This window comes from Gobio gobio (assembly GCF_949357685.1).
Source record: "Gobio gobio genome assembly, chromosome: 1".
Lineage (NCBI taxonomy): Eukaryota > Metazoa > Chordata > Actinopteri > Cypriniformes > Gobionidae > Gobio > Gobio gobio.
Window position 1 is genome coordinate 11,551,881 of NC_137097.1, and position 27,595 is coordinate 11,579,475.

The 27,595-nt window shown below is 38.4% G+C and overlaps 1 protein-coding gene and 1 long non-coding RNA gene across 2 annotated transcripts in view; both read left to right on the forward strand.

Moving 5' to 3' along the window:
- The first annotated feature begins 1,423 nt into the window (after positions 1-1,423).
- The window catches only part of LOC307131184, a 403,239-nt gene continuing 377,067 nt past the window's right edge, over positions 1,424-27,595 (forward strand). The window contains exon 1 of the long non-coding RNA XR_013817132.1: positions 1,424-1,716. This is a non-coding gene — a long non-coding RNA (uncharacterized lncRNA). The remainder of the gene's footprint in view (positions 1,717-27,595) is intronic.
- On the forward strand, positions 1,432-18,876 carry LOC307131164 (uncharacterized protein). Its single transcript, XM_079824656.1, has 3 exons — positions 1,432-1,491; positions 7,918-8,140; positions 16,801-18,876. Exons 2-3 carry the CDS (start codon positions 7,981-7,983, stop codon positions 18,159-18,161), a joined length of 1,521 nt encoding a protein of 506 aa, XP_079680782.1. The 5' UTR covers positions 1,432-1,491; positions 7,918-7,980; the 3' UTR covers positions 18,162-18,876.

Here is a 27,595-nt window from a genome sequence, read left to right on the forward strand (position 1 = left end):
TTGATGAAGTGACTCTGAGAGCAGCTCTGCAGATGAAGTTCATGTGCTCATGTATAGCGAGACAGCAGACGCTGAAATCATCACGAGCTTCAGTTTGTGTAGTAGAAGACGAAACTGCAGCGCTCACTCACACAGACACAGCACAACATACAGACTTCAGATTTCATTAACATCAGCTTTAATATTCACAGACACTAGTCCGTATCAATATCTGATTCATTGTACAGCCCTATGTGAGTTATTTATTGTTGTGTTATGAAGAAATTATCATTAGTGTACGCATGGTGTGCAGTTAATAAAGCACTCAACACACTCTACACAGCTCTCTCTATGGCCACTGAATAAACACAGCAGCTGTTTCAGCAACGGTCCGCTGTTTGAAAAACACATGACGGTTTTGTTCAATGTTCAGAAAATGTCCTTGTTTACATCCTCATTTCATTCCAGTGTTGTGTCGAATTCTGTGACCTTTAATTTAATTTTGTATTATTATTAATGAGATCTCTGATTGTAGTCCTTGAAAATAATCTTGAAAAGTCCTTGAAAGTCCTGGAATTTCATTTTACATGATCGAACAATGAAAAGGCTGTTATCATTGAGCACTTTTTTGTTATTTCAAACGTTTATGACTTTGTTAGACGTTGGGCGAACAGCAGATATTAATAATAATGTTCTTATTCACCTTTGAACCAAAGAAAGAATACGGTTAACATTAACACCCCCTTTGTGTTCAACAGAGGAAATAAAGTCACACAGGTTTAGATTGGAATAATGTGAGGATGAGGAAACACATTAATACAATAAATTCAATAATTATTTATTTGTGCATCACATAAGCAGGACATTTATTGAACTGACAGATTTTAATATATATAATAGAAACTGGAGCAGGTGTGAAGGAGGTCTGTGTTCACTCATTAGTGAGCGACTTCAGTCACTACATAGGCAGCAACTCACACAAATGAACCTTGACATTGAAGACTTATTGATTTCATTACAATTCAGTAAAATATTACATTTTGTATTTGGGCTGAACCTTTTAGCAATAGTTGGCATTTAAGAAATTACATTTACATGTATAACATTTTATTGCTTCTTTTTCTTATATTGCTTCTTGATATATCTTTTTTTTTCTTTTACACATTTTTAGACTCAGATTAACTTTATTTGTCCATATTTTTAATATTGGCAAAACACACTGACTCTCATATGTTTCAACTCGGACACATGTATGAACTTTGCTTTATTAACTCACACACTCTTTTTAACATGTTTGTTTTTATCACATTTCTTATTGTTTTACGTTTATTATTGTTTAACGTTTATAAATATAAGGATTATCTAGTAAAAAAAATAGTAGACAGACATTTATCTGCACCTCTGGTATTATAAGACAGCAGAGTGTGAACGGGACTTTTATTTTGGTGCGGCGGCGTGACGTCATAACACTGCGCCGCGCTCCTGCATCTGTTATGATTCGGCTGATGAAAGGTTTGTTTCAAGCGTTTAATTTGTTTAAATCGTTATAACCCGTTCAATGTTTCACAGTTTTTTACAAGCACTGTGTTATTCATTATTGAATGTAACATTGTAGTGCTTTAACTAACTTTAATGAAGGATATTTTGTGTGAGTAAGTCTCATTCACACCAGGAACAGAAAAGCTGCGTCTCATTTCTCTCCCTCTATCAGTGAATCAGTTCATCATAAACACATGTGTATAGTACAGTATCTGTAATCCATCACAGGGATAGTTCACCCAAAAATGAAAATTATCCCATGATTTACTCACTTTCAAGCCATCCTAGGTGTGTATGACATACTTCTTTCAGACATTTTTTTTCTTCTGTAAGTTCAGGGTTCCTACGGGGTTTGGAAAAGTATGGAATTTGATTTGAGTAATTTCCAGGTCTGGAAAAGTATGGAAAAAATAAATCAGAGTATGGAAAAATATTTATGTTTCCAGACTATTGTCCCTATTTCGTTTTCTAAATATAAAATTAAGAATTTCTAAATGTATATACCGTAATAAATATATAATATATACAATCGTTTTTTTTTTCATGGCGTTTGGATCAGTCTGCCAGCGCTGCCGATCGTTTTTATGTGGCGTTCACACCGGACGCGATTCGCGCGAATAATTTGCGCTAATGGCGCAAAGGTGGACGCTTGAACATTTTGAGTTCACTCGCTTCATTCGCGCGTGTAATACGCGTGTGACAACTACACACCAGACGCGAATTCGCGTCATGGGCGGGGCTTCTGCTCTATATGAGCCTATATGAGCTTTTTTTGTAAAAAAATACTACTATTAATGTGCGACAAAACGTAATTTAAAGACTTTTTCAGGCGATAATATAGTTGTTTAAAGCTCAAATCTGTGGTTAATTTATAAAAAGAGTGCCTATTTGAGCATTTTATCTGGCGTTTTCGGAGTTGTGAGATCCAGGGGATCAGCGGCGCTCAGCGCTCGTTTACCCGGCGAGACCCTCCTTCCCTCGGCTAGTCCTTCTCACATTTGCCGCTGGCTCTGGCTCTTTTTTTCCTGCTCCTGTCTCGTTGTGAAATGGCTCACTTGGCTCACAATGGCTCACAATAACTCACTTTCTTCCAAGCAAGATCCTTTTTATTCCTTTTATTCCTGTTCCTGTAGTGATAGGATGATGTATCATACAGCTCCGGGTCTCCACATACGGCCACCATTATCTTGTCCTCCATTGTTGTTGGGATTTCTGCCTCCGCTTGTAAATGCGTCACTACTAGAGCAAGCTCGTGATTGGTTAACGCGGCGCGAAATATCTGCCAGAGTTCAGATTTTTCAACTTGAGCGATTCGCGCGTTCAAAACGCTCAATTCGCGCCGCCGAATGCCATTTCGCGTCTCTGCATTGACTTAACATGTAAATCACTCGCGCGAATCGCGTCCGGTGTGAACGCAGCATTACACTTGATCTGCTGGAGTTTAGGTCTGCAGTGATTGGTTGTTACGTTGTTAGGCGGCAGTTGCCATCACCTCGCCCCAGCCCCCCACCTCAAACTGCTTGACTAAAAACACCTGGAACCTGAGTTTTACATTTGTGTGGACTTCACGGAAAACAAAATGGGAAAATGCAAGTTTTCCGAGGGCTGGCTTGCAAATCCTAAATATAAAGCCTGGTTAGCCAAAGATTTTAAATTTACAAAGAAAGCGATGTGCAAACTATGTGTCAAATCATTTGACATCTCCAACATGGGGGAGGCGGCAATTGTAAGCCATATGCTAGGCCAAAAGCATCGTCGTCTCATTACAGCATCCAACCACACAATGTCTCACAACGTTTATGGCCCAGACCACATCAAGTCACGAAGCCCACAATGTAACGTTGCCGACTGATCAAAGGTGAGCATTTGAACTAGTCAGTCTATCGTTATCCTTTAATTAACTTAACTTACTATTTAACATTAGCAGGAAGTCTAGAAAGCTGACGATCTAAAGCTAACGTCTGCTTATCAATTCAGTAACACCAAGTTAAATTATGTGAATATAGTGTTGGTGAGAAGATAAAGGCCATTTCTAGAGGGAATTTGGAGCTGCAGCAGTAGTCACATCGGTCAATTTATGACTCTTATCAGGTGCGTTCACACACAGAGTACAATTGCGTTTTCGCGTGATGCGGCGTGAGTGTTGTTTCTCTTTAACGTTACTGTTATATTTGATATTTTCTCAGTGTTACAAATTAAAGTTGTGTATTTCCATTTCGCAAAACTTCGATATTTACTAGAGTATCCAATCTGGGCCGTTGAATGAACATGTGCATCCATCAAATAAGCAAATAAGCAAAATATCGAGGGAGCACGCAATCATTAAGATTAGATTGTGTTTTGTTGTTAAGTGATCTATTATGACGAGGGAATTAATCTGTAGAAAGAATAAATATTTCTAATAAATAAATCATTTACTCACTGAGTTGGTTGCCGTTTTGGATGGCATTGGGGTGAGGAGTAAATGATTAGGACATTTTCATTTTGAGGCGAACTAATCCTTTAAATATCTTCATGTGTCCAAGATTAACAAAATTCTTATTAGTTTAGAATGACATGAGGGTAAGTAAATGATGATAGAAATTTATTTTTTGGGTAAATTAATTGCCCTTTAAAAAAAAATGTGACTGATTTTAGCATTTTGATCGTTAAAAAAGCAATATTTTAATATATGATTTCTAAGTATTTTATTTATAATTACAAGTCTTTACAAGTTTTCTGTACCTAACAGCCAATTAAGCACTGTCAATTGACTTTAGCTCTATTTTCTAATTTTCTGGTTAATTGTACATGAACGTCCCTTCTGTTTCTGTAGGGGTTTACAGTTATTTAAATGTACAAACTTACAAATATGAATAACATTGCACTGATTTAGCATTGCAGTTTGAATAAAATGCTGAGCTTTGACTGGGTTTGGTGTAGGGCTGCACGATTCTTGCTAAAATGTGAATCACGATTTTTCTCCATGGGAATTGAGATCACGATTCTCTTACACGATTCTCATTTTTTCTTATACTTAAATCTAAAAAAAATGAATCAAAATTTTAAATAAAAGTAATTAGTTACAATTAAATTAAATGTAGAAACAACAAATGTAGACAGACTAGATGTAAATCTATGCTTATTACTGTTTATTTCTATTTTTATGATTATTTAATATCTTGCCTTGTGGAGAGAGGGGTTTTGTTGTCTTATTTCGTTGTAAAAAAAGAAACCTATAAATAAAATATATTTTTAAATAAATGTTATAAGAAAACGCTTAACATTGGTTAATGTACTAAGACAGTGTTATTAAGAGACCAAACTCAGGAAACATAAAAATACTGTTGGATAGAACTGCGTGTGCGTGGTTTGTTACCACAGTTATCTGCGAGCTTCCTCAGCGATGAAGTTCCACATTTGCGGCTATCTTTTCTTCAACTCCTCAGGATCCATCTCGACGACTGCAGGCAGATTGCGCTCGCGGTTGTGGTTCTCCTGGGAGGGCGCGTGCGCACTAATAAACTAATATGGATTTGAAATTATTTTATCATCTTGAAATACAGGTGGAGAGAGCATTTTCTTGTGGTGCCCCCGTCAGCACTTGGTGCCCAACGCCCAGCGCGTGATGCGCGTAATGGGAGCGGCGGCACTGTACATGCATATATTTTTTATATTCGTTTGCACGTGACTGTTTAAAATCCGTGTTCTCCCTTGTTCGACCCGACCCGCATCCGACACAGTTGGGATGTTTTTCACCCGTTTCAGCAATATTCGCGGGTCCGCTCTGCATGGCACTTTAAATAAACTATCCGGTTTCTATAGTTCGATTACGGATATTTCACATCATGTTCGAATGCATATTCGAATATCGAATAAAAAGTGACAGCCCTAATGGCTTTTGTTATATCTTTGTGCCGCTGGGAACTTGGAGGGTATGGCAATGCTCCGTACTACAACTTCTGAGTTATGGAAGTTTGCGTGGTCTGGCGGCTGGTATTTTGTGGTGTGGCTCCCTTGTCTCTCATGGCTAACTCGTACTGTATTTTGTGGTGACGTTTGAGGTGATTGTATAGATTAGTGGTGTTACCTTGTGGTGCTGCGATGATGCAAAAGCACTATTTGCAAATAACTCTTTGTGCATCGTCTTCAGGTTTAAACCCGAAAAAGCTCCACACGGTGGAATGTGTGATTTGTGGAAGGATTTTTGGATAAAAGCGTCTGCCAAATTCATGAAATAAATTCATGAATGTGCTCCTTTTTTGTGTACCAATGTGGTTGTTACATCCTCACTCTCACCGTCGCCACAGGGATTTTCCTCACTGGGGTTCATTTTTACCTCTTACCGCTACAAATCTGACTCCGTTTAGGTCTGCCGCCTTGTTACACGTCAGTAACAGCGGAACATGGCCAATGAGGGAGAGGAGAGAAGTGGAGATTTATGATTGATTGGTTAGTGTTTTGTTATAGTGTGAGTGTGGCAAGCTCTGGTGTGACCAATAACGCGTGAACGCAGCATGATCTGAGGGAAATACACGGAAGTGAATCGCCAACATTAAGAAATGAGATTGCATTTATGTTTGAATCGAGATCGTGATTTTTTTTCGATTAATCGTGCAGCCCTAGTTTGGTGTTAAATTGACTTGTACAAGCAACAGTAGCTACAATTTTCAAATGTACAAATTTAACATGATAGCCTACATAGAGGTTTTGACTCAGAGTGTAACAGACTTGCCGGTGCCGATAGCATTGTGGGTAAGTGCGGCGCCTTGTAGTGCTGTTGTGCTTCGGGAGAACCGAGTTCGAGTCCTGCCTCATGGACTTTTCCCAATCCCGCCCCCCTCTCTCTCCCACCTTACTTCCTGTCTAGCTACTTTCCTATCCTAATAAAAGGCAAAAACGCCAATACTAAATCTTTAGAATGTAACATACTTGTTAGCAGTTCGGTCTGGACTTGATCGGTAGAGGAGTAATTATGCCTGAACAGAAACTGTTCGGACCAATGAAATTGTCAGGGCGGGCTTTAGACGATGATGGACAGATGATAAACAGTAACGGAATCAATTGGTTAATGTACTAAGACAGTGTTATTAAGAGACCAAACTCAGGAAACATAAAAATACTGTTGGATAGAACTGCGTGTGCGTGGTTTGTTACCACAGTTATCTGCGAGCTTCCTCAGCGATGAAGTTCCACATTTGCGGCTATCTTTTCTTCAACTCCTCAGGATCCATCTCGACGACTGCAGGCAGATTGTGCTCGCGGTTGTGAATCATCCACATCATCAAAGGCGCTTGGGTTGAATTTGTTCTAATCCTAAACGGAGAACTTGTTCGTATACATTTACCTTTACTATTTCTCTCAGAAATGATGATCGTGTTGGTTAGTACTCAGTGTATCCTTAAATTCTTTTTTTCGTTTACACTCATCTTTTTCTTCTAACGTTAGGCTACTTATTCCAGCGTGCCGGCAGACAGGGTTGTCAAGTTTTTACAACAAAACCCACCCAATTGCTAACGTTCCTCAAAACTAGCCAAAAACAAGCCCCAATAGCTTTCCAGGGGGGTTCTCCGGGCAACACTGTGTGCAGTTGAGTTCTGTTGACATTTGACAACTAACATTATGCGTCGCTCTGATTGGTTGTAGGTCTATCCAATTGAGGCCTTTCCTGGTTGGGTTGAAACACGCCCCATAATCACAGCCCAATAGAGCAGTATCAGACTCATATTCTGACTAGAATTGAGTATGACGACGTCAGGCTACAAAACAAGTTAAATATGGTTGGAAAAATCTGTAGGGAAGTCTGGAAATTTGAGTCTGGAAAAGTATGGAATTTTGAAATTAAAATTGTGTAGGAACCCTGTAAGTTGAATACAGAAGGCGATTCACCGGAAGCTAGACAATTTACTTTATAAAGTTTTAAATATGTATGTATGTATATATATATATATATATATATATATATATATATATATATATATATATATATATATATATATATATATATATATATATATATATATATATATATATATATATATATATATATATATATATATATATATATATATTTATTTATTTATTTATTTTTTATTTATTTATTTATTTATTTTTTACACAAAATTGACTTTTTTATGGACTTCAAAAATGACCCAACAGTCACTGCCATTATAAACCTGGGAAGAGCCAGGACTTTTTTAATATAACTCTGATTGTGTTCGTCTGAAAGAAGAATGTCATACACACCTAGATTAACTCACTCTCTCTCTCTCTCTCTCTCTCTCTCTCTCTGACTGACTGACTGACTGACTGACTGACTCTTTTACCTGAGACTGAACTTCTGAACTAGAGCTGATTGAGACTCTCAGAGATTTAGTTTTGAGTGTTTTTATTTTTGTTAATTATTCTCATCTTAAACAGGACAAACACACTGAAAAACTCCAGGAGAAGCAGCTGAGATCCACATGACACACTATTATAAAGATGGAGTTTATTAAAGAGGAGAGTGAAGAAATGAAGATTGAAGAACCATTGAGAGTGAAACATGAAGAAACTGAGGAACACACAGAGAAAGAGGAGAGTGAAGACGTGAAGATTGAAGAAACATTGAGAGTGAAACATGAAGAAACTGAGGAACACACAGGTTGGTTTCATTCTCAAAGCTGAACTCAGTCATTTGATCATTATTAAAATCTCCAGCTCTACAGAAATGAGTGATATTTTTGAATAATCAGAATTGAAGCGCTTTTTTTGACATGGAACTGGTCAGACGTGTTGAGATCACATGACCAGATACATTTTTTTTCCAGGCACATTTGACCAATTCCAAACCACAGTAATACTAATAACTACTATTAAATTAGTATTTAATAATGTATAAGTGATATATAATTGCTCATGAAGGCTGGAAATGAAAAACACCTTGTATTCAGAATTATTAGGCATGTTTTCTTTTACAGATAAATTGAGCCAAAAAAGAGATTTAACTCAGACTGAAAAGTCAAAAAGTATTAAATGCCCATGAGAAGGATGTAATACTAATGCAAAACTAGACATTGCAGTTAAATACTGCAATTCACAATTTATATTGTGCAACTGGGGGAAATTAAACTGGGATATATATATATATATATATATGTATATATGTATGTGTGTGTGTGTGTGTGTATATATATATATATATATATATATATATATATATATATATATATATATATATATATATATATATATATATATATATATATATACTACGGGGCCGTTGAATGCTTGAATCTGATTGGCTGATGAACGTTCTGAGGTGTGCAATTATTTTCTGGGAGATGCACAGCGAACGTAGTTCCAGGCAGCTCTCTTGACCGCATTACAGTTCCATATCACTTTGCATAGTTAACTGTAATAACGGAAATTACAGGACTAAAAAACAACAATATGACAGACGATTTTCCTAAAGTAAATCTTAATATTTACGGTGAATATAAAACGTTTAACAACTGGGCGGCAGCAGTATTAGACAGTCCAGATGAAAACCAACAGACGGAAGCGGACATCAAAGGCAAGCTTTTCTGTCTCATTACTGAAATCACACATGCTCGCACACACACTACAGTTTGCACAAAAAGGTGTCAGCGCTGCCCTGACCATTTGATCAGTTAGCCTATATAGTGGAGCAACTTAAAGGCTACACGTGACATTTTTTCACTAGCGAGGTAATAACAGCGCTGTTTAGAGATGCACAGAGGTAGCCTAATTCACACAAGCACTCGCGCTCTCTCTCTCTCTCTCTCTCTCGCTCTGTCTCTCTCTTTCTCTCGCTCTCTTTCTAATAACTTTATTAATAACTGCAGTAGAATGCTATCAACGGCTCAAGCCTTCGTTAACAGCTTTAAAATTACGTTTCAGAACTAGCAAAAGAGCCGTTGGATGAGACGCGGAAGAAATAGTACTACTCACAATAGCGATTTAAGTACAAAAACCGGACGAATCCCTTTAAATATTTCTTCGGATCGATGTCTTGAGGTGTGGTAATCGTAGTATAAGCGGAATAATTGACTCCGGGGCGTTCAATTATTAGAACTCCGCTTCGCGTCGTGACCGCATCACCACCTCGGGTGTGCATTATTGTTCTAATAATTGAAACTCCCGTCGTCAATTATTCCTTACACACATATATATATACACTCACCTAAAGGATTATTAGGAACACCATACTAATACTGTGTTTGACCCCCTTTCACCTTCAGAACTGCCTTAATTCTACGTGGCATTGATTCAACAAGGTGCTGAAAGCATTCTTTAGAAATGTTGGCCCATATTGATAGGATAGCATCTTGCAGTTGATGGAGATTTGTGGGATGCACATCCAGGGCATGAAGCTCCCATTCCACCACATCCCAAAGATGCTCTATTGGGTTGAGATCTGGTGACTGTGGGGGCCATTTTAATACATTAAACTCATTGTCATGTTCAACAAACCAATTTGAAATGATTGGAGCTTTGTGACATGGGGCATTATCCTGCTGGAAGTAGCCATCAGAAGATGGGTACATGGTGGTCATAAAGGGATGGACATGGTCAGAAACAATGCTCAGGTAGGCCGTGGCATTTAAACGATGCCCAATTGGCACTAAGGGGCCTAAAGTGTGTCAAGAAAACATCCCCCACACCATTACACCACCACCAGCCTGCACAGTGGTAACAAGGCATGATGGATCCATGTTCTCATTCTGTTTACGCCAAATTCTGACTCTACCATCTGAATGTCTCAACAGAAATAGAGAGACTCATCAGACCAGGCAACATTTTTCCAGTCTTCAACTGTCCAATTTTGGTGAGCTTGTGCAAATTGTAGCCTCTTTTTCTATTTGTAGTGGAGATGAGTGGTACCCGGTGGGGTCTTCTGCTGTTGTAGCCCATCCGCCTCAAGGTTGTGCGTGTTGTGGCTTCACAAATGCTTTGCTGCATACCTCGGTTGTAACAAGTGGTTATTTCAGTCAAAGTTGCTCTTCTATCAGCTTGAATCAGTCGGCCCATTCTCCTCTGACCTCTAGCATCAACAAGGCATTTTCACCCACAGGACTGCCGCATACTGGATGTTTTTCCCTTTTCACACCATTCTTTGTAAACCCTAGAAATGGTTGTGCGTGAAAATCCCAGTAACTGAGCAGATTGTGAAATACTCAGACCGGCCCATCTGGCACCAACAACAATGCCACACTCAAAATTGCTTAAATCACCTTTCTTTCCCATTCTGACATTCAGTTTGGAGTTCAGGAGATTGTCTTGACCAGGACCACACCCCTAAATGCATTGAAGCAACTGCCATGTGATTGGTTGATTAGATAATTGCATTAATGAGAAATTGAACAGGTGTTCCTAATAATCCTTTAGGTGAGTGTATATATATATATATATATATATATATATATATATATAGCTAATAACACAAGTCTGTCAACTGTCTCTGGTTTAAGAGAAGCTCTGTGGCATGAAACTATGTTCCCACTGGCACTAAGAACCCTCTCAGATGGGGGGCTAGTTGCTGGAATTAATAGGTATTTCTTAGCTAATTTTGCACATTTGGGGAAATGTGCCTCATGGATGCTCCACCACATTAGTGGCTTTGTGTCACTGTCAGCATTTGCAGCGTGCAAGTAGCTTTCCAGTTCCTTTTCAATTGCCTCCCTCTGGGACAACCCTAAGAAGTAGAAGAGGATGTTGCCTGTTTGAAGAAGGTCCCCAATGTCTTCTTTTTTCGGGCTGGTGGCTCTGGTGGAGCTTCTGCACTTGCTGTTGAACTGGACTCCACAGTGTCAGACGCAGAATGCGTGCTAGCAAGTAGGGACTCGATCTCGTCAATAGCTTGGCTTTCACCTCCTGAATTTTGTTGTGTTCAATATAAGTGGTTTTAAACCTCGGATCAGTGAGGGAGCAAATGGTCTCAGGATCAGAATATTTGTCTTTGAAATACTCCAGAATTTAGCTTTTGATTGATTTTGTGAGGTCTGTATCTTCCTCTTGAGGTGCAAGGATGTCAGTGTTCAACAGAGAAAGCACTGGTTTGATACAAGGAACCGTGACATGATCCTCACCTGACAATGCGTCAGTGAAATCTAGAAGTGGCCGTAGTAGAGCTTTGTGAACAGACTCCAGGACCTAAAGATCATACCAGGTGGGCACCTTTTATCAGAGGCAAGGACTTTGCCTATGGCTGGCTCTTACTCCAGAACTCGAGCAATCATTTGTTCCCTGGATCCGCACCTGGTAGGCGACTTGGTAATAAGCTGGTGGTTTGGTAGATGGAGATCTCTCTGGACATTGGCAAGTTCTCTTCTCCTTCTCCAGCTGTGTGAGAAGCTGGCCACAATTTTCTTGCACACACCGATACTCATGTTCAATGCGGGCATCCCTCATGCTTCTCTCTGTGAAAAAAATTAAATAAATAATTAGCATACAATCCTTTAACCTAACATTAAAAGTCAAACTATTTCACAAATTATGGCATGCATGGCAACACTGCAGCCTTGTATATTTATTCAATTCAGTCGCTTTGACTATATTGCTCCCGTTATCTGTTGTGATGCAAACTTGTTGCTCCTCTCTCAAATTCCAAGACACAAGTGTGGCAGGTAATCCATCTGCGATGTTCTCTCTGGTGTGTGCATTTGGAAAGTAACTGGTTTGCAGACAAGCGGATTTCAGCTCCCAGCCATCAATAAAATGAATGGTAAGACTGATGTAGGTTTTGCAGGTTCGGCTCGTCCATAGAACTTTAAAATATGTTTTTTTGAAATGTAATTTCTTCCCGCTTTTTACTATTTCTCGCAAATAGCACACCACAAGAGAATGAATCGACCAGCTTTATTTGTTTAGAGACGACAGGCCTACCAGATTTCTCTGCAGATGAAGAGGGCGAGGCTAGTGTTACAACCCTGGCTCTAGGGATGCAACATAAAGGACACAAAGACAGAAATCTGCCAATCAAAGTGAATTTATTAAATATAAAAAGAAAAAAAGGGACTGTAGAGAAAAAAACAGTGCCACTGCTACTGCAGTGTTGGCTGCAAGACGAGAGATAGAGAGAGAGAAAGAGAGCATGTGTCCTAGGTTGAAATAGGCTCCCCTCAGTTGACACCAATTAACCAGTTGATTGCAGGTGAGCTACCAGGTAAACCGCAATGAAACGTAGATTAGAACACTCCCACATAACACTCCCACCCATAAAATGTTGCTATAGGATAACCTATGGCAAAATCAAAAAGTGCATGGGATAAACGAACACAACAACTTACGACCTTGACAGAGCATCCGCCAAAACATCCTTCCCACGAATGTGGCGGACTGTAAGGTCATATCTCTGCAAAAACAGACTCCATCGCATTAAGCGCTGGTTAGAGTTTCTCATGCTGTGGAGGAACACTAGAGGGTTATGTTCAGTGTACACAATAAGTGAAACACTGGATGAAACGTACACCTCAAAATGATTCAGAGCAAGGACAAGGGCCAAAGCTTCCTTTTCGATTGTAGAATAGTGTAATACGTAATATTGGGGAGTTTGGCGCATTCTTTGGGAAGGTATACTTGAATTTGAAATATTCGATATTCACAATATTTTTAAGTTTTACATCGTCGTCAAAATTCGCTAATATTCGATACATCGCCCAGCCCTAGTCAGATGTAATGTTTGTTCTGTACATCAGTGTCGGGGGAATATAATTTTCTGCTTTGTGGTAGAAAAGCTGCTTGCATGTACACAGGAAGGGAAACTATGACTCTTAATTAAATGTAAATGTAGCTTTTATCTCTCATACAGTTTTTCTGCATATATAGGCAACTGGTCCTGATAATAGTAACATACTACTTGTTCCTTTTCTGTAAGTCAGTTTTTGTGAAGGAATGATTCTCTCTTTCTTTTGCTCTGGATTTGTATCAGGTATCAGTGCTTTACTGCTATTCCTGCAGTTCCCATGTGTGCAAATGTTGAATAGTCTGTCAAAAAAGTGAATTTGTATAGCGAAATAAAGTGGAAGGAAAATTTCCTGTTAAATATTATAGGTTTTATTTTTAAACTCAGTTAATATGTTGCAAATTAAGTCTGCAAAAGTAATTATGAATGATTTTTTTTGTTAATGAAATTGCGTGTGAAAATGTTTTCAGTAGAAATATTCACAGCTTAAATACACAACCATTCAGAATTTTAGCCTGTAAAAATATAAAATTAAACATACTTTTGTGTTTCAAAGACATTTGTCATTATTTTACTTTGATACACAATCATATGGCAAAAGTAGGTCAGGCCATCCTTAAAAATATTTTGGTTTGCAGCAACAGTAAAAAAGAAAAGGGTCGGTAGGTAGGTCTATTTTTTTTTTTTTCAAGTTTCAATGTAAAAAAAAAGTACAATTTTGGTGATGGTGATTACGTAGGTATGAATTTAAACAAATTAGCATATCATGACGTCACTGAGTCTACAACCTGTGCCTTCGGGCGCATGATTGCAAACCTCATTTTGATGCAGGCTATATTGACAACAAACAATTTGAAATCTTTGTCAATTTGTTTATTGCATGAATTTCAGGTGCATTCATTTGAAGAAATAAGAGGTAGAATCAAGATATAAAGAAGCCACTAGATTTTAATTAAAGTGCGAAAATAGAGGAATTATATAGGGGTAAATTTGACCCGCTGGCGCTTATAGGTTTAAATGCCCCGTTTTTAAATCTGGTTTTATCTAAACAATTTTTAACAACAAGGGATTGTAAATAACACAGTTTTAGTAAAGGTCAGTGACTGGGAGACTTGGATATTTTATTGAAAATCTTATGTACATTTGAAAAACAGCCATGGATAAATTTTACCCCGTGGCCGTTCTAGTGTTTAAGGCAATTTGAAAAAGGAAATTTTCGCAAAACTGCAATGTAAAAAGTTTTCGTATTTACAGGTCACCTGGTATGGTCACACATTGCTCCCACACAGGGCCTACATATTATTTTTTTTCCATTCAAGTATGTCTAATAACTAGATAGGCTATATTTTCTCCTAATAAGCAAAGTGGCGTAACTTTATAATGACGGACCCGGTGCAACCACAAATATCTTAACTATCTATAGGCCTACTGTAATTAAGACATATATTCAAGAAATGTGTTAAAACAGAAAGACGCTGTAGTTTCAGCCTTGCTCAAAGACTGAGGAAACAGGCCAGTTACGCATGTCAATCCATTCCCGACGATCTTGGTTTGCTTCTTATTTCTTAAATATACTGCCAAATAGTTGATTAAACATTGATCAAAATTAATTATACAAAACGAAATTCATTTTAAAGAAAGACTTTCTAGAAAACAAATTCAATGAAATGCTCAAAATCCATGTCTCCAGACATATGTGCATCTGATTATGTGCCTTACTAATGCTGCTCACTTTTCATAATCAACATATGAAATTAAAAGATTATAATATTTAGACATAGCCTAACTATATGGAACTAAATAGGCTACGTTTTCTTTAACCCTCTGTCCGGTGAAGTCGTCGGCGCCTTTTGATGGATTTTTTTTTCCTTATTCCAGCGGACACAACTCACAATACTCCATAATTTTTAGCCATACAGATCAGTGCAAGACATAATTATAAACAGTAAACGGTCTACTTTTATTTGTGTACACTCACAATAACAGCAAAGGCCGTGGACTCAGGGAACGGATTATTTTGCACTCCACTCCAAACGCTGTCTTCATTTCAAAAATATATTTTGTTTATTAAACGCAAAGTTTTCCATTTCAAAAGCATTTTTAAATTCAGTTCATATTTCCAACAAACGAAATTCCAAGCCAAAATAACGAAGTGGTAAAAAAAACCTTTGAGTTACCACCTTCAAATTAAATCTTTTCGCTCGTCTCTGTATGTGGCAATGCATCAAAATAACCTGACGTTTGTAAAAGTCGATCATTCTTTACAGATGATGGTATGTTTGAACAGAAGATGAGTTCTTTATTAAACTCTTAAAAAACAACAGAATATAAAATGTCACAATTTATCATAACACCTCATGTGTGCCGCTCAAGTATAAGGTGGTTTCCTTGTCATCAGTGCTTGGATAACACACACGTCTCTTACCATTAAAAATAATGGCGTGCAGTGGCTGGGATATAGGCTACATAAACCTAACCACATGTAGCATGATTTTTGGAATGATTTATCACGAAAATGTTTTAATCGCATAACATCAGTTAATGGAAACGCTGTCATTTCCCAATATTTTTTTATCGACTTTTAGAAAATATTGCAAAAGTTGAGCAAATCTGTAATGGAAACGCGGCTACTGTCTGAGTGACAAAAGACCACCTATGGAATATGACTACATGACGGAGTGCACATAACCTAAATGGACAGAGACTTGCCTTCTACAGTCAACATGGAACCACAGCTGTAGTCATATTTGAAGAGCATTCTCTGGAGTGCCCGCTGAGCCCGAACTGTCAGCGACTTTCTGGCAAAGATGCAATGTGGTTCTGGGCACAGTTTTTCCAGAACTTCGTGCCAAGTTAAAGCGGTGTCGAGATTTTAGATGTATTATGGTGCCTGAACTAGTATGACTTTGAACGGTGACCACGAACATTTTGTTTACTGCAGCCGCAGCCATCATTACCAAGCGCGAACCGTTGACTCTGACAGTGAATGAGAGTATGAGACGAAGCGAACTCACAGGCCATAGTGTGACATCCGTTAACCAATAGTGTAAACATAGATGATGCCACGGGTTTTTATTTAAAAGAAAGAACGTAGCCTTCGTTTGTATGTAGGCCTAGGCAATTTATATATTTACAATACTTACTATAATATAATTAATATTATTTTATTGCTTTTGTATTAGTTGTTTGAAGAGTAAAGAAATTGATCGGTCTTAACGCAAATTTATAACCGGCAAGTCGGTCGGACTAAAAGCAAAAAAAAAAAAAAAAAATTTGAGTTGGTCCTAAATTGACAGGGTCGGTTGGGTTACGGCAAACAAGAATATTTTTAAGGATGGCCTCATTTGTATCTTCAACAAACCGTTTCTGTACAATGATGGGAATTCTTCACAAATACTGTTTCTCTGGGAAATTAAACATTAATAATAAATAAAACTCTGATATTTAAACATAAAATTATGTCTTGTGTTGTTTTTTACATATCGTTTTATTTTTATTTTGTTCTGCTGTGCTCTTTTGCTTGCAGTTGGTTTTGTTGCTTAACATGCATGTTTGGATGTCTGTTGCTTTGTGCTGTTAAATTGATGTTAACTTCTTTCTTTCTTTTTTTGCCTTAGACCTGATAGCACTGAAAGAGGAGAGCGAAGTGTTGAATGAAATGGAAAGGAAAGATCAATATAACAATCATGATTTCATTACTGGAGAAAAAACTTTTAGTCGCTCACAGACTGAAAACACTTCTTCACGAAAAATAGCTCAAATGACTGGAACTGGAAGTAATTTTGCCTGCCAACAGTGTGGAAAGACTTTCAGTAGAGAAGGAAACCTTATCAGTCACATGACAATTCATACTGGAGAGAAGCCGTTCACCTGCTGTCAGTGTGGAAAGAGTTTCAATCATAAAGGAGATTTTAAAAACCACTTGAGAATTCACACTGGAGAGAAGCCTTTCACCTGCCAACAGTGTGGAAAGAGTTTCAAACAACAAGGAAACCTTAAAGCCCACATGAGAATCCACTCTGGAGAGAAGCCTTTCACCTGCCAACAGTGTGGAAAGAGTTTCAAACAACAAGGAAACCTTAAAGCCCACATGAGAATCCACTCTGGAGAGAAACCGTACACCTGCTCTCAGTGTGGAAAGAGTTTCACTTGTAAAGGAAGCCTTATCTATCACATGATAATTCATACTGGAAAGAAGCCTTTCACCTGCCAACAGTGTGGAAAGAGTTTCAATCATAAATTATATCTTAAATACCACTTGAGAATTCACTCTGGAGAGAAACCTTACACCTGCTCTCAGTGTGGAAAGAGTTTCACTTGTAAAGGAAGCCTTATCTATCACATGATAATTCATACTGGAAAGAAGCCTTTCACCTGCCAACAGTGTGGAAAGAGTTTCAATAGAGAAGGAAACCTTAAAGCCCACATGAGAATCCACTCTGGAGAGAAGCCTTTCAGCTGCTCTCAGTGTGGAAAGAGTTTCAATCGTAAAGGAGATTTTAAATACCACTTGAGAATTCACTCTGGAGAGAAGCCTTTCATCTGCTCTCAGTGTGGAAAGAGTTTCAATCATAAATTATATCTTAAATACCACTTGAGAATTCACTCTGGAGAGAAACCTTACACCTGCTCTCAGTGTGGAAAGAGTTTCAATCAGAAAGCAAATTTTAAATACCACTTGTCAGTCCACTCCAGAAAGAAACTCCACACATGCCCTCAGTGTGGAAAGAGTTTCAATCAAATAGAACATCTTAAAAACCATTTGATAATTCACTCTGGAGAGGGCCCCTACACATGCCTTCAGTGTGGAAAGAGTTTCAGTTTTAAAGGAAACTTTGAAGACCACTTGTCAATTCACTCTGGAGAGAAGCCCCACACATGCCCTCAGTGTGGAAAGAGTTTCAATCTGAAAGGACATCTTAAAAAACACTTGAGAATTCATGCTGGAGAGAAACCAGATTTAGAATGGAGTGAATGAGACTAGAAACATCATCTTCGCAGGAACTTTACTGATCAAAGTTTGATGAGAAACAAAACAACTGTATATGTTTAACAGGCAAAGAAATATAGAGGGCACAATCCCGACCGTTCCCAGCATTCTCTGCCGACCATCTCGCGCGCGGCTTCTCATGGGAAATGTAGTTTGTTTTAACATATTGTGAAGGTAAACAAACAAAACTATCATAAACATTAAAGCAATGATGATCATCTTTAACTTTATAAAGATTCAGCATTATTCAATATTGATAAACTGGAAATAATAAATTGCAACATCTGTATTTCCATCTCTTTGACAAGGTTTCTCTATTCTGAGCAGCTGGCGGAGGGTTAGATGGTCTTGGGTGGTAGTTACAGACCAGAAAATGAGCAGGTGTCATTGGCTGTGGTTCATTGGATTTGTTGTGAACTTTAGTTAGTTAGTCACTTTATTGTCCACAAGTGGAAATTTGTCTTTGGCTTCACCACAAAGAAACGCATTCAATATCATCACACAAATCAAATAAAAAGACATCAAGTAACACAATCCCCCTCACGCTCAGGTCCCAGTATTTAAAGTTCTGACTGCAGTGGGCACAAATGATATTTGATACACCCTTGTCCTTGCTTGAGGTTGCCTAAACCGTCTTTTTGATGGTAAAAGCTGAAATTTAATATTCAACAATCTTCAATAAAAATTCTGTGCTTTTTGTTTGACTCTGGTTTGATAAATTTCATTCAATTGTCTTTGTGGTTGTCCTCCAATTGCACTAGCAATTTTAAAGGGTTCATATAATGCCATTTTTGTACAAATTAATATGATTCTTTAGTGTCTGAATGAAAAGTTAGTCTCTCTGAGGACACATCTGTGCAACCGTATCAATTTGAACTGGAGTCGGACCCGGAACAAGATAACGTCCCCAACAAAGTTCGACGATTAAGGCTCGAACAGGACGTTTCTGAATGGTTGGTTAACGTAATGTCACTTTGATCTATCTTTGTACTGGCAGGGTAGCAGTAGGGCTGCAACAAATGATTATTTTGATAATCGATTAATCTGACGATTATCAAACCAATTAATCGACTAATCATCGATTATTGTCATCTGTTTGACGACTAATCAGTAAGTTTTGAACGATTATTCAGCTTTTTCGAATAGTTAAAACATTGAGTTATACATATTCTTACTATAATATAAAAAAAGAATCACTTCAGTTTTTGAAATGGTTGTTTAAATGAACCAATTGAGTAAACAGGTCATTCTCTTTAAGTTCTCAGGTTTCTGTCCAACTAAAATTACACACAAATGCTCTCTTTCAATTGACAAAAATAAACAAATTTATCAGCTGCATTACAGAAACGAAAAAAAAATGTATATATATATATATATTATATATATATATAATATATATATATATATATATATATATATACAGTGAGGAAAATAAGTATTTGAACACCCTGCTATTTTGCAAGTTCTGAAAATGGGTCTGAAATTGTCATCGTAGGTGCATGTCCACTGTGAGAGACATAATCACAAAAAAATATCCAGAAATCACAATATATGATTTTTTAACTATTTATTTGTATGATACAGCTGCAAATAAGTATTTGAACACCTGTCTATCAGCTAGAATTCTGACCCTCAAAGACCTGTTAGTCTGCCTTTAAAATGTCCACCTCCACTCCATTTATTATCCTAAATTAGATGCACCTGTTTGAGGTCGTTAGCTGCATAAAGACACCTGTCCACCCCATACAATCAGTAAGAATCCAACTTCTAACATGGCCAAGACCAAAGAGCTGTCCAAAGACACTAGAGACAAAATTGTACACCTCCACAAGGCTGGAAAGGGCTACGGAGAAATTGCCAAGCAGCTTGGTGAAAAAAGGTCAACTGTTGGAGCAATCATTAGAAAATGGAAGAAGCTAAACATGACTGTCAATCTCCCTCGGACTGGGACTCCATGCAAGATCTCACCTCGTGGGGTCTCAATAATCCTAAGAAAGGTGAGAAATCAGCCCAGAACTACACGGGATGAGCTGGTCAATGACCTGAAAAGAGCTGGGACCACCGTTTCCAAGGTTACTGTTGGTAATACACTAAGACAGTGGTTCCCAACCACGTTCCTGGAGGACCCCCAACAGTGCACATTTTGCATGTCTCCTCAATCAAACACACCTGATTCAGGTCATCAGCTCATTAGTAGCTACTCCAAGACCTGATGTGGGTGTGTCAGACAAAGGACACATCCAAAATGTGCACTGTTGGGGGTCCTCCAGGAACGTGGTTGGGAACCACTGCACTAAGACGTCATGGTTTGAAATCATGCATGGCACGGAAGGTTCCCCTGCTTAAACCAGCACATGTCAAGGCCCGTCTTAAGTTTCACCTGCTGTTGCACTTGTGCATATGGCTGTGTGACAATAAAGTGATTTGATTTGATTTTGATTGACATGCACCTACGATGACAATTTCAGACCCCTCCATGATTTCTAAGTGGGAGAACTTGCAAAATAGGAGGGTGTTCAAATACTTATTTTCCTCTCTGTATCTCAGTGAAATACAGCGCCATCGGAGATCCTGATTAATGGCGCTAATGCTGTGTGAGAGAGTACAAGCTGCCAATACAGAAGAGGAGCCGATGAGGCGAGCAGTTCACGGTATTTCTCATATTTACACACCATCGCACACACACTTTATACAGTTTGATGAAGCGACAGGCTAATTTTTGTATTGTTCTCAACTTGAGCGTCTTTTCTGGCATCTTCCTCCTGAAATAATAATTTAGTGCAGCAGCAGCAGCGTGAGAGGAACATGTGTTGAGTTCATTCAGACCTGATTGTTTCGATGTTTGGACTGAGAACTGTTACTGAGTGTCAAGTCAAAAGTCAAAGTTTGAGATCTGTGAGGGGAATGGATGGAAATCCATCTCAAGTGTTGCTGCTCACGTTTTATTTCTCCTCTTTTCACATCTTTGACTGATCAGACATGTTAGTTACATGACATTGTTAAAATATACTAAAACAGATAGCCTACTGCTAAATACATTCTATTGAGCCTATAATGAGCCACGTGAGACATTTAAAATCTAGATGTAAATGTATATAGATAAATATGAATAAAGTTTGATACAGGAAACATTACATATTTGTGCTGCTCTTTATTTTTTAAAGGTTTGTTTTAAAATCATTATCCGTTTGGATCTAATTCCATACAGTGATGTACTTATCATAAAATCAAACTAGATTCATATGGGCATATTATCCTGCTGTAGTTATTTATCTGAGTGTCATTGGTGTTTGTTTTTGTATTATTGGTGTTTTATCCATGTCGTATTGTGAGATATTACAGTATTGTCTTTCAATAGAGCAGTTTAATAGTATTTTGTCATATATCCTGACTGGAATAATGTGTCCGAAACAGTCCGAATAAAGTGAGATGATCTGCTGATGATCCTGAATGTCTTGTTCAATGAGTGTTGATAGTCTGAGGCTCATCAATATGAACAGAGCTGCTGAAAAGATTCTTTATTTCATCTCAATAGTTCCTGTTTTCACCTCATTTGTTATGATGTCTTCGGATCACCTGTGAAATGGCACTTAAAGCTCTTTTCATTGCTGTCAACAGACAACAGTGTGCATTTGTTTCTTTTTTGCTTTAAATTTTTCTTACCATTATTTATATTTGGAATTTAAATTAAGTTATTAATTATTTTCTGTATTTCTGCATATTGTATAATGTTTTTATTGAACTGAATTATGAACTGAATTGAGTGTAATCTATGAGAATATTACCAAAAAAAAATTATACCATTATATCTGGCTCAGGGCAGGGTGACTGGGATGAAATATGTACCTGCTTATGCGTCCCTGTTTCAGGCCAGGTTGGAAATGCTCAAATATGATGAAGCCGCTGTCTCATGGTATTGATTATGTATGTATATGTTAGAGACTGGACTCTTGAGTTACTTTTGCAAAAGCGCTCGTCTTTGTCAGAATATAATCTTTCTTGGATATTAATTTTTTTCTCTCTCATCAAAACCCTAAGACTTCAAGAGTAAAAACTAACGTTTCAAAATATTTGAATGGAGTAGAATAATGTTATGGTTATGAGTTGAATTAGTAAGGCAGACATGCTTGGATGTGTCATTTAGGAAAAAAACTAACTCAACTGAAATATTTTTGATTTTTGACAGATTAGCTTTTCCCATGGCAATCACAGCACCAGTGAAGCTCCTCCCACATCAGTTGATCAATAAATGCTGGAATATTCCCATCAGGCTACAAGTGAAGACGAGCATCAAAGCATCAGGCAGAGCTGAAATCTGCAAAGCCTGAGGATAATGAGTACGCGAGTGATCCAGAACCTGCAGAATGAAACGCACTGAAGATCCTGAAGAACAAAGAGGTTGGTGTTTATTCTTCATTCATTCATGATGCTGAAGAACATTCATGTTAGAAAGATTCAAACACACAAGCACATCTAGAGAAGCATTTTAACTATCAAATGGGTACAAAAGTTTCATTTTTGGTTTTTAACAAATGTTCAGTAAATGGAGGTTTGAGAAAAGTTACAAAGACTGTGAACTGAATTGTGGAGTTAGATTGTTAAACAGTTTTTCACCAATTCTGTGTTCAGAATTTTTTGGGCGCCTCAACACTATAATAACTACAGCCGCTGTATTAGCATCAGTGGTTCACCCGCTCACTCGCGAGTTACTATTATAACCGTTAGTTACTACACCCTACATTTTGCTAGCTAAACAGCTTGGTCTCCTTATTTAAAGGGTTAGTTCATCCAATGAAAATTAAGCCGTCTGCCGGAAACTTGTTATTTTAGTTCGGTTTCGCGGTATATGACGGTATGACTGGGTGTTAAACACATTTTCTACTAATTGAGAGAGGATGCTGCAGTAGATTGACTAGAATTCCCTATTTATAACAAAGCCCCACAAAATGATGCTGTGTGGAGACAACAACAACCAATAAAACACATGCAACACACTCATTACAGACACATGCATGTTAAAATATGACCATGAAGAGAGAAAAAAATAGGGCACCTTAAGCATTTTAAAAAATCTAACCCTATATAACAACAAACTGACAAAACGAGGGAGAAACGCGGAAGAACATTTAAAAGGTCGAAGGATATTTGCAATGCATTTAAGAACACTACAGTCTCTGAACAAATGACACACGTCAGTTTAACACAGAAAAGAATAAAGCAGTTACATTTTTGCCCATAAGTGGATAACGTAGGGAATAATAGTGAATGAGGCTTTAGGGGGTGATTTCGGACTTACCATAGGCTGTGATGCGATCTCAGCTGTGCTCTCACTACAGTGAAACGTGACCCCTCTCAAACAGTGAAAAGCTGCGCCGCGTTCCGAACGCGACATGTACCGGTATTGCGGTATCATCAAAATTCATATCATGACAAAAATAAATACCGGTATTCGGTATGAGCCGGTATACCGCCTAGCACTATTTTAAATATGGATATTTTTTAGGGATGGAAATTTTTGTCAATTTCTCATTTCGATCATCGATAGGTCTCAAAAACGAGTACTCGAGTAATTGGGGGCGGGCTTGTGGGGGTGCAGGGCGTCTCCGTCATGGAGATATGAAACTATTTTAAGAGTGTTACGAAAAAAAATTATGTTGACAAATACAAACATCACATGTCTATGAAAACATGAACATATGACTAAAAAGAATAACTGCTAGATTATGATGCATAAATGGTTATTTTGTTTTTAGATGTTTTAAAAAAATAAACGTCTTAAATAACCCAATCAATCATATCATTGTAATTGAACTGAAACTGTAAATAAACAGCACCCTACATAGCTTTGCTAGCAGGATAATAAACTCAACCAAAGGCACCCTATATTAGATTAATTAGGTTGTGAGCGCGTTGTTTGTGTTTGAGCTCCGTCAAATTGATTCATAATCCTTGATTTTCTTCTTAATACTCGCTTACAAACGAATACTTTCTATTATTTACAGCGTGTGAACATATCTCCGATACGATTCTCTATAAAAAACAATCGGATTGCTTTGATATCGCTACTTATATCCGAACTTCCGCTACTAGCCGTAGCCCGCTAGCCTTGCACGCGTGGTAACTTGTTTACACCGGTAGCCCGCTAGCCTTGCACGCGTGGTAACTTGTTTAACGTTACACCCGGTAAACACTGATAGCTACAATTCGCCATTCGCAATAACTCGGATGCGTGTCTAATGTTACCTTTGAGTGCAGGTGAGGACACGTTCGAGCTGCATTCGGTGCAGTTGGAGTTGGAGTCGTTGGCGAGTCAGATTCGCGGCCTTCTAGACAGACAAGCTGTGCTGAGAGAGCGGCGAACGGCGCTTGAAACATCACGCGCCGATGCGCACAAGTCAGTGGATACTAACATTTTGACTCCGACCTCGTCTACTCCGCGTGTTTCTCTGCACAGGACCCAAGCACCCAGGACGCGATCATCATCCCTGGTTTCGTTCACTCCGGCACCGACACAGCGCCATGGACCCTGGGTGTTTCCACAGCGGAAGACGCGAGCCAGGACCAGAGCGAGGACCTCTCCGCCCCTCCCGGTCTTCGAGATCTCCACCCGGAACCGCTTCTCCCCTCTTCGCGAGACGGAACGCGACGCTGTGGTCATCGGTACTTCCATCGTCCGGCATGTCCACGCTACCTCAGGTAAAGGCAAGGTTATCACTCACTGCTTTCCTGGTGCTCGAGTTCTCGATGTCGCTGCGCAGGTTCCCGAGATCCTGAACGGTGACGAGCGCATCGGAGCTGTCGTGCTGCACGCGGGGACGAACGACACCAGGCTGCGACAGACGGAGGTTCTGAAGAGGGACTACAGGAGCCTGATCGAGACGGTGCGCAGAACATCGCCTGAAGCAGCGATCATCGTGTCTGGACCGCTTCCCACGTACCGACTAGGACATGAAAAGTTCAGTAGATTATTTGCTCTAAATGAATGGTTAATGTCATGGTGTAATGAACAGAAGCTGCTCTTTGTAAATAATTGGAATCTGTTTTGGGAGCGACCTAGGCTCTTCCGTCCTGATGGCCTTCACCCCAGCAGAATCGGAGCGGCTCTTCTGTCGGACAACATCTCCAGAGCGCTGCACACCATCATATGACTAGTAAGTCAAAGTCCAAATAACAGTATTTGCTGTCCTAACTTAATTGACATAAGTACCAATGTAGAACATTATATAGAAACTGTGTCTGAACATAACTGTGTAGAACATTATATAGAAACTGTGTCTATTCCTCGTTTAGTGAGGTCAAACATTACATCTACTGTAAGATCTAGGAAAAATCTAATTGTGATTAAACCAGAAAATCTCAATATTAGTGAACAAAACCAATTTTGTACTAACTTAATTGACATAAGTACCAATGTAGAACATTATATAGAAACTGTGTCTATTCCTCGTTTAGTGAGGTCAAACATTAAATCTACTGTAGGATCTAGGAAAAATCTAATTGTGATTAAACCAGAAAATCTCAATATTAGTGAACAAAAACAATTTCTAAAACTAGGTCTTCTAAACATTAGATCGCTCACACCTAAGGCGGTTATTGTAAATGAAATGGTCACAGATAATAGTTTCGATGTACTTTGCCTTACTGAAACCTGGCTTAAGCCAAATGATTATTTCGGTCTAAATGAGTCTACTCCGCCAGGATACTGTTATAAGCATGAGCCCCGTCTGATTGGTCGTGGCGGCGGTGTTGCAACAATATATAGAGATATTCTTAATGTTACCCAGAAAACAGGTCACAGGTTTAATTCATTTGAAGTACTAGTGCTAAATGTCACGCTATTAGATGTAAGAAAGAAATCTGTATTATCTCTAGCCTTAGCTACTGTATATAGACCTCCAGGGCCCTATGCTGCTTTCCTAAAAGAGTTTGCAGACTTTCTCTCAGATCTATTGGTCAACGTCGATAAAGCATTAATTGTTGGAGATTTTAACATACACGTAGATAACACAAATGACGCGTTAGGGGCTGCGTTTACAGATCTATTAAATTCCTTTGGGGTCAAGCAAAACGTCACTGGTCCCACTCATCGTCTTAATCACACACTAGATTTAATTATATCACATGGAACCAACCCAACCGATATAGATATTATACCACAAAGTGATGATGTCACTGACCATTACATGGTAACTTGCATACTGCGTACTGCTGAAATCTGTCATGTTGCGCCACGTTATCGACCAGGCAGAACAATCCTTCCAACCACTATAGATAGATTCTCAAATACCTTACCTGATCTGGCTCAGCTGCTAAGTGAACCCAAACAAACAGATGAACTAGAGGAAATGACTAGCAGTATGAGCACCATTTTCTCTAGTACATTAGAAATTGTAGCACCAATTAGATTAAAAAAGGTTAGAGAGAAAACTAAAGCACCATGGTACAACAGTGCTACACATGTTATCAAGAGAGAAACTCGTAACTTAGAGCGTAAATGGAAACATACTAATTTAGAGGTCTTTAGAATCGCATGGAAAGAAAGTATGTCACGTTATAAAAAGGCCCTAAAAGCAGCCAGGGCTGAGCATCTCCGCAAACTAATAGAAAATAACCAAAATAACCCAAGGTTTTTATTTAACACTGTGGCTAGACTAACAAATAAACAAGCATCGCCTGAACAAAATATTCCGTTACAGTTTAGTAGTAATGATTTTATGAACTTCTTCGCTGACAAAATAGAAAGCATCAGAAACAAAATTGTAAATGTACAATCATTAATGATGTCTTATGATTCAACCGCAATTATCGCCCCTCAAGAATTACTACACCGCTTTACAACCATAGGACAGGAAGAGCTAAATAAACTTATCATTGCATCTAAACCAACAACATGTTTATTAGATCCAATACCCACTAAACTACTGAAAGAGTTGTTACCTGTAGTGGAAGAGCCTCTTCTCAATATTATTAACTCGTCTTTATCTTTAAGTCATGTTCCAAGAATATTCAAGTTGGCAGTCATAAAACCTCTCATTAAGAAGCCACAATTAGATCATAACCTAGCAAATTACAGACCAATTTCAAATCTTCCATTTATGTCTAAAATACTAGAAAAAGTTGTGTCCGCTCAATTGTGCTCTTTCTTGCAAGAAAATGATATCTATGAAAAATTTCAATCAGGATTCAGGCAGCATCACAGCACAGAAACCGCACTCGTTAAAATCACAAATGATTTACTTCTAGCTTCTGATCAAGGCTGTATCTCAATACTAGTTCTACTCGATCTTAGTGCTGCGTTCGATACTATAGATCATAAAATACTCATAGATCGACTTCAAAATTACACTGGTGTTCAGGGACAGGCATTAAACTGGTTTAGATCGTATTTATCAGACCGCTACCATTTTGTCTGTCTAAATGGG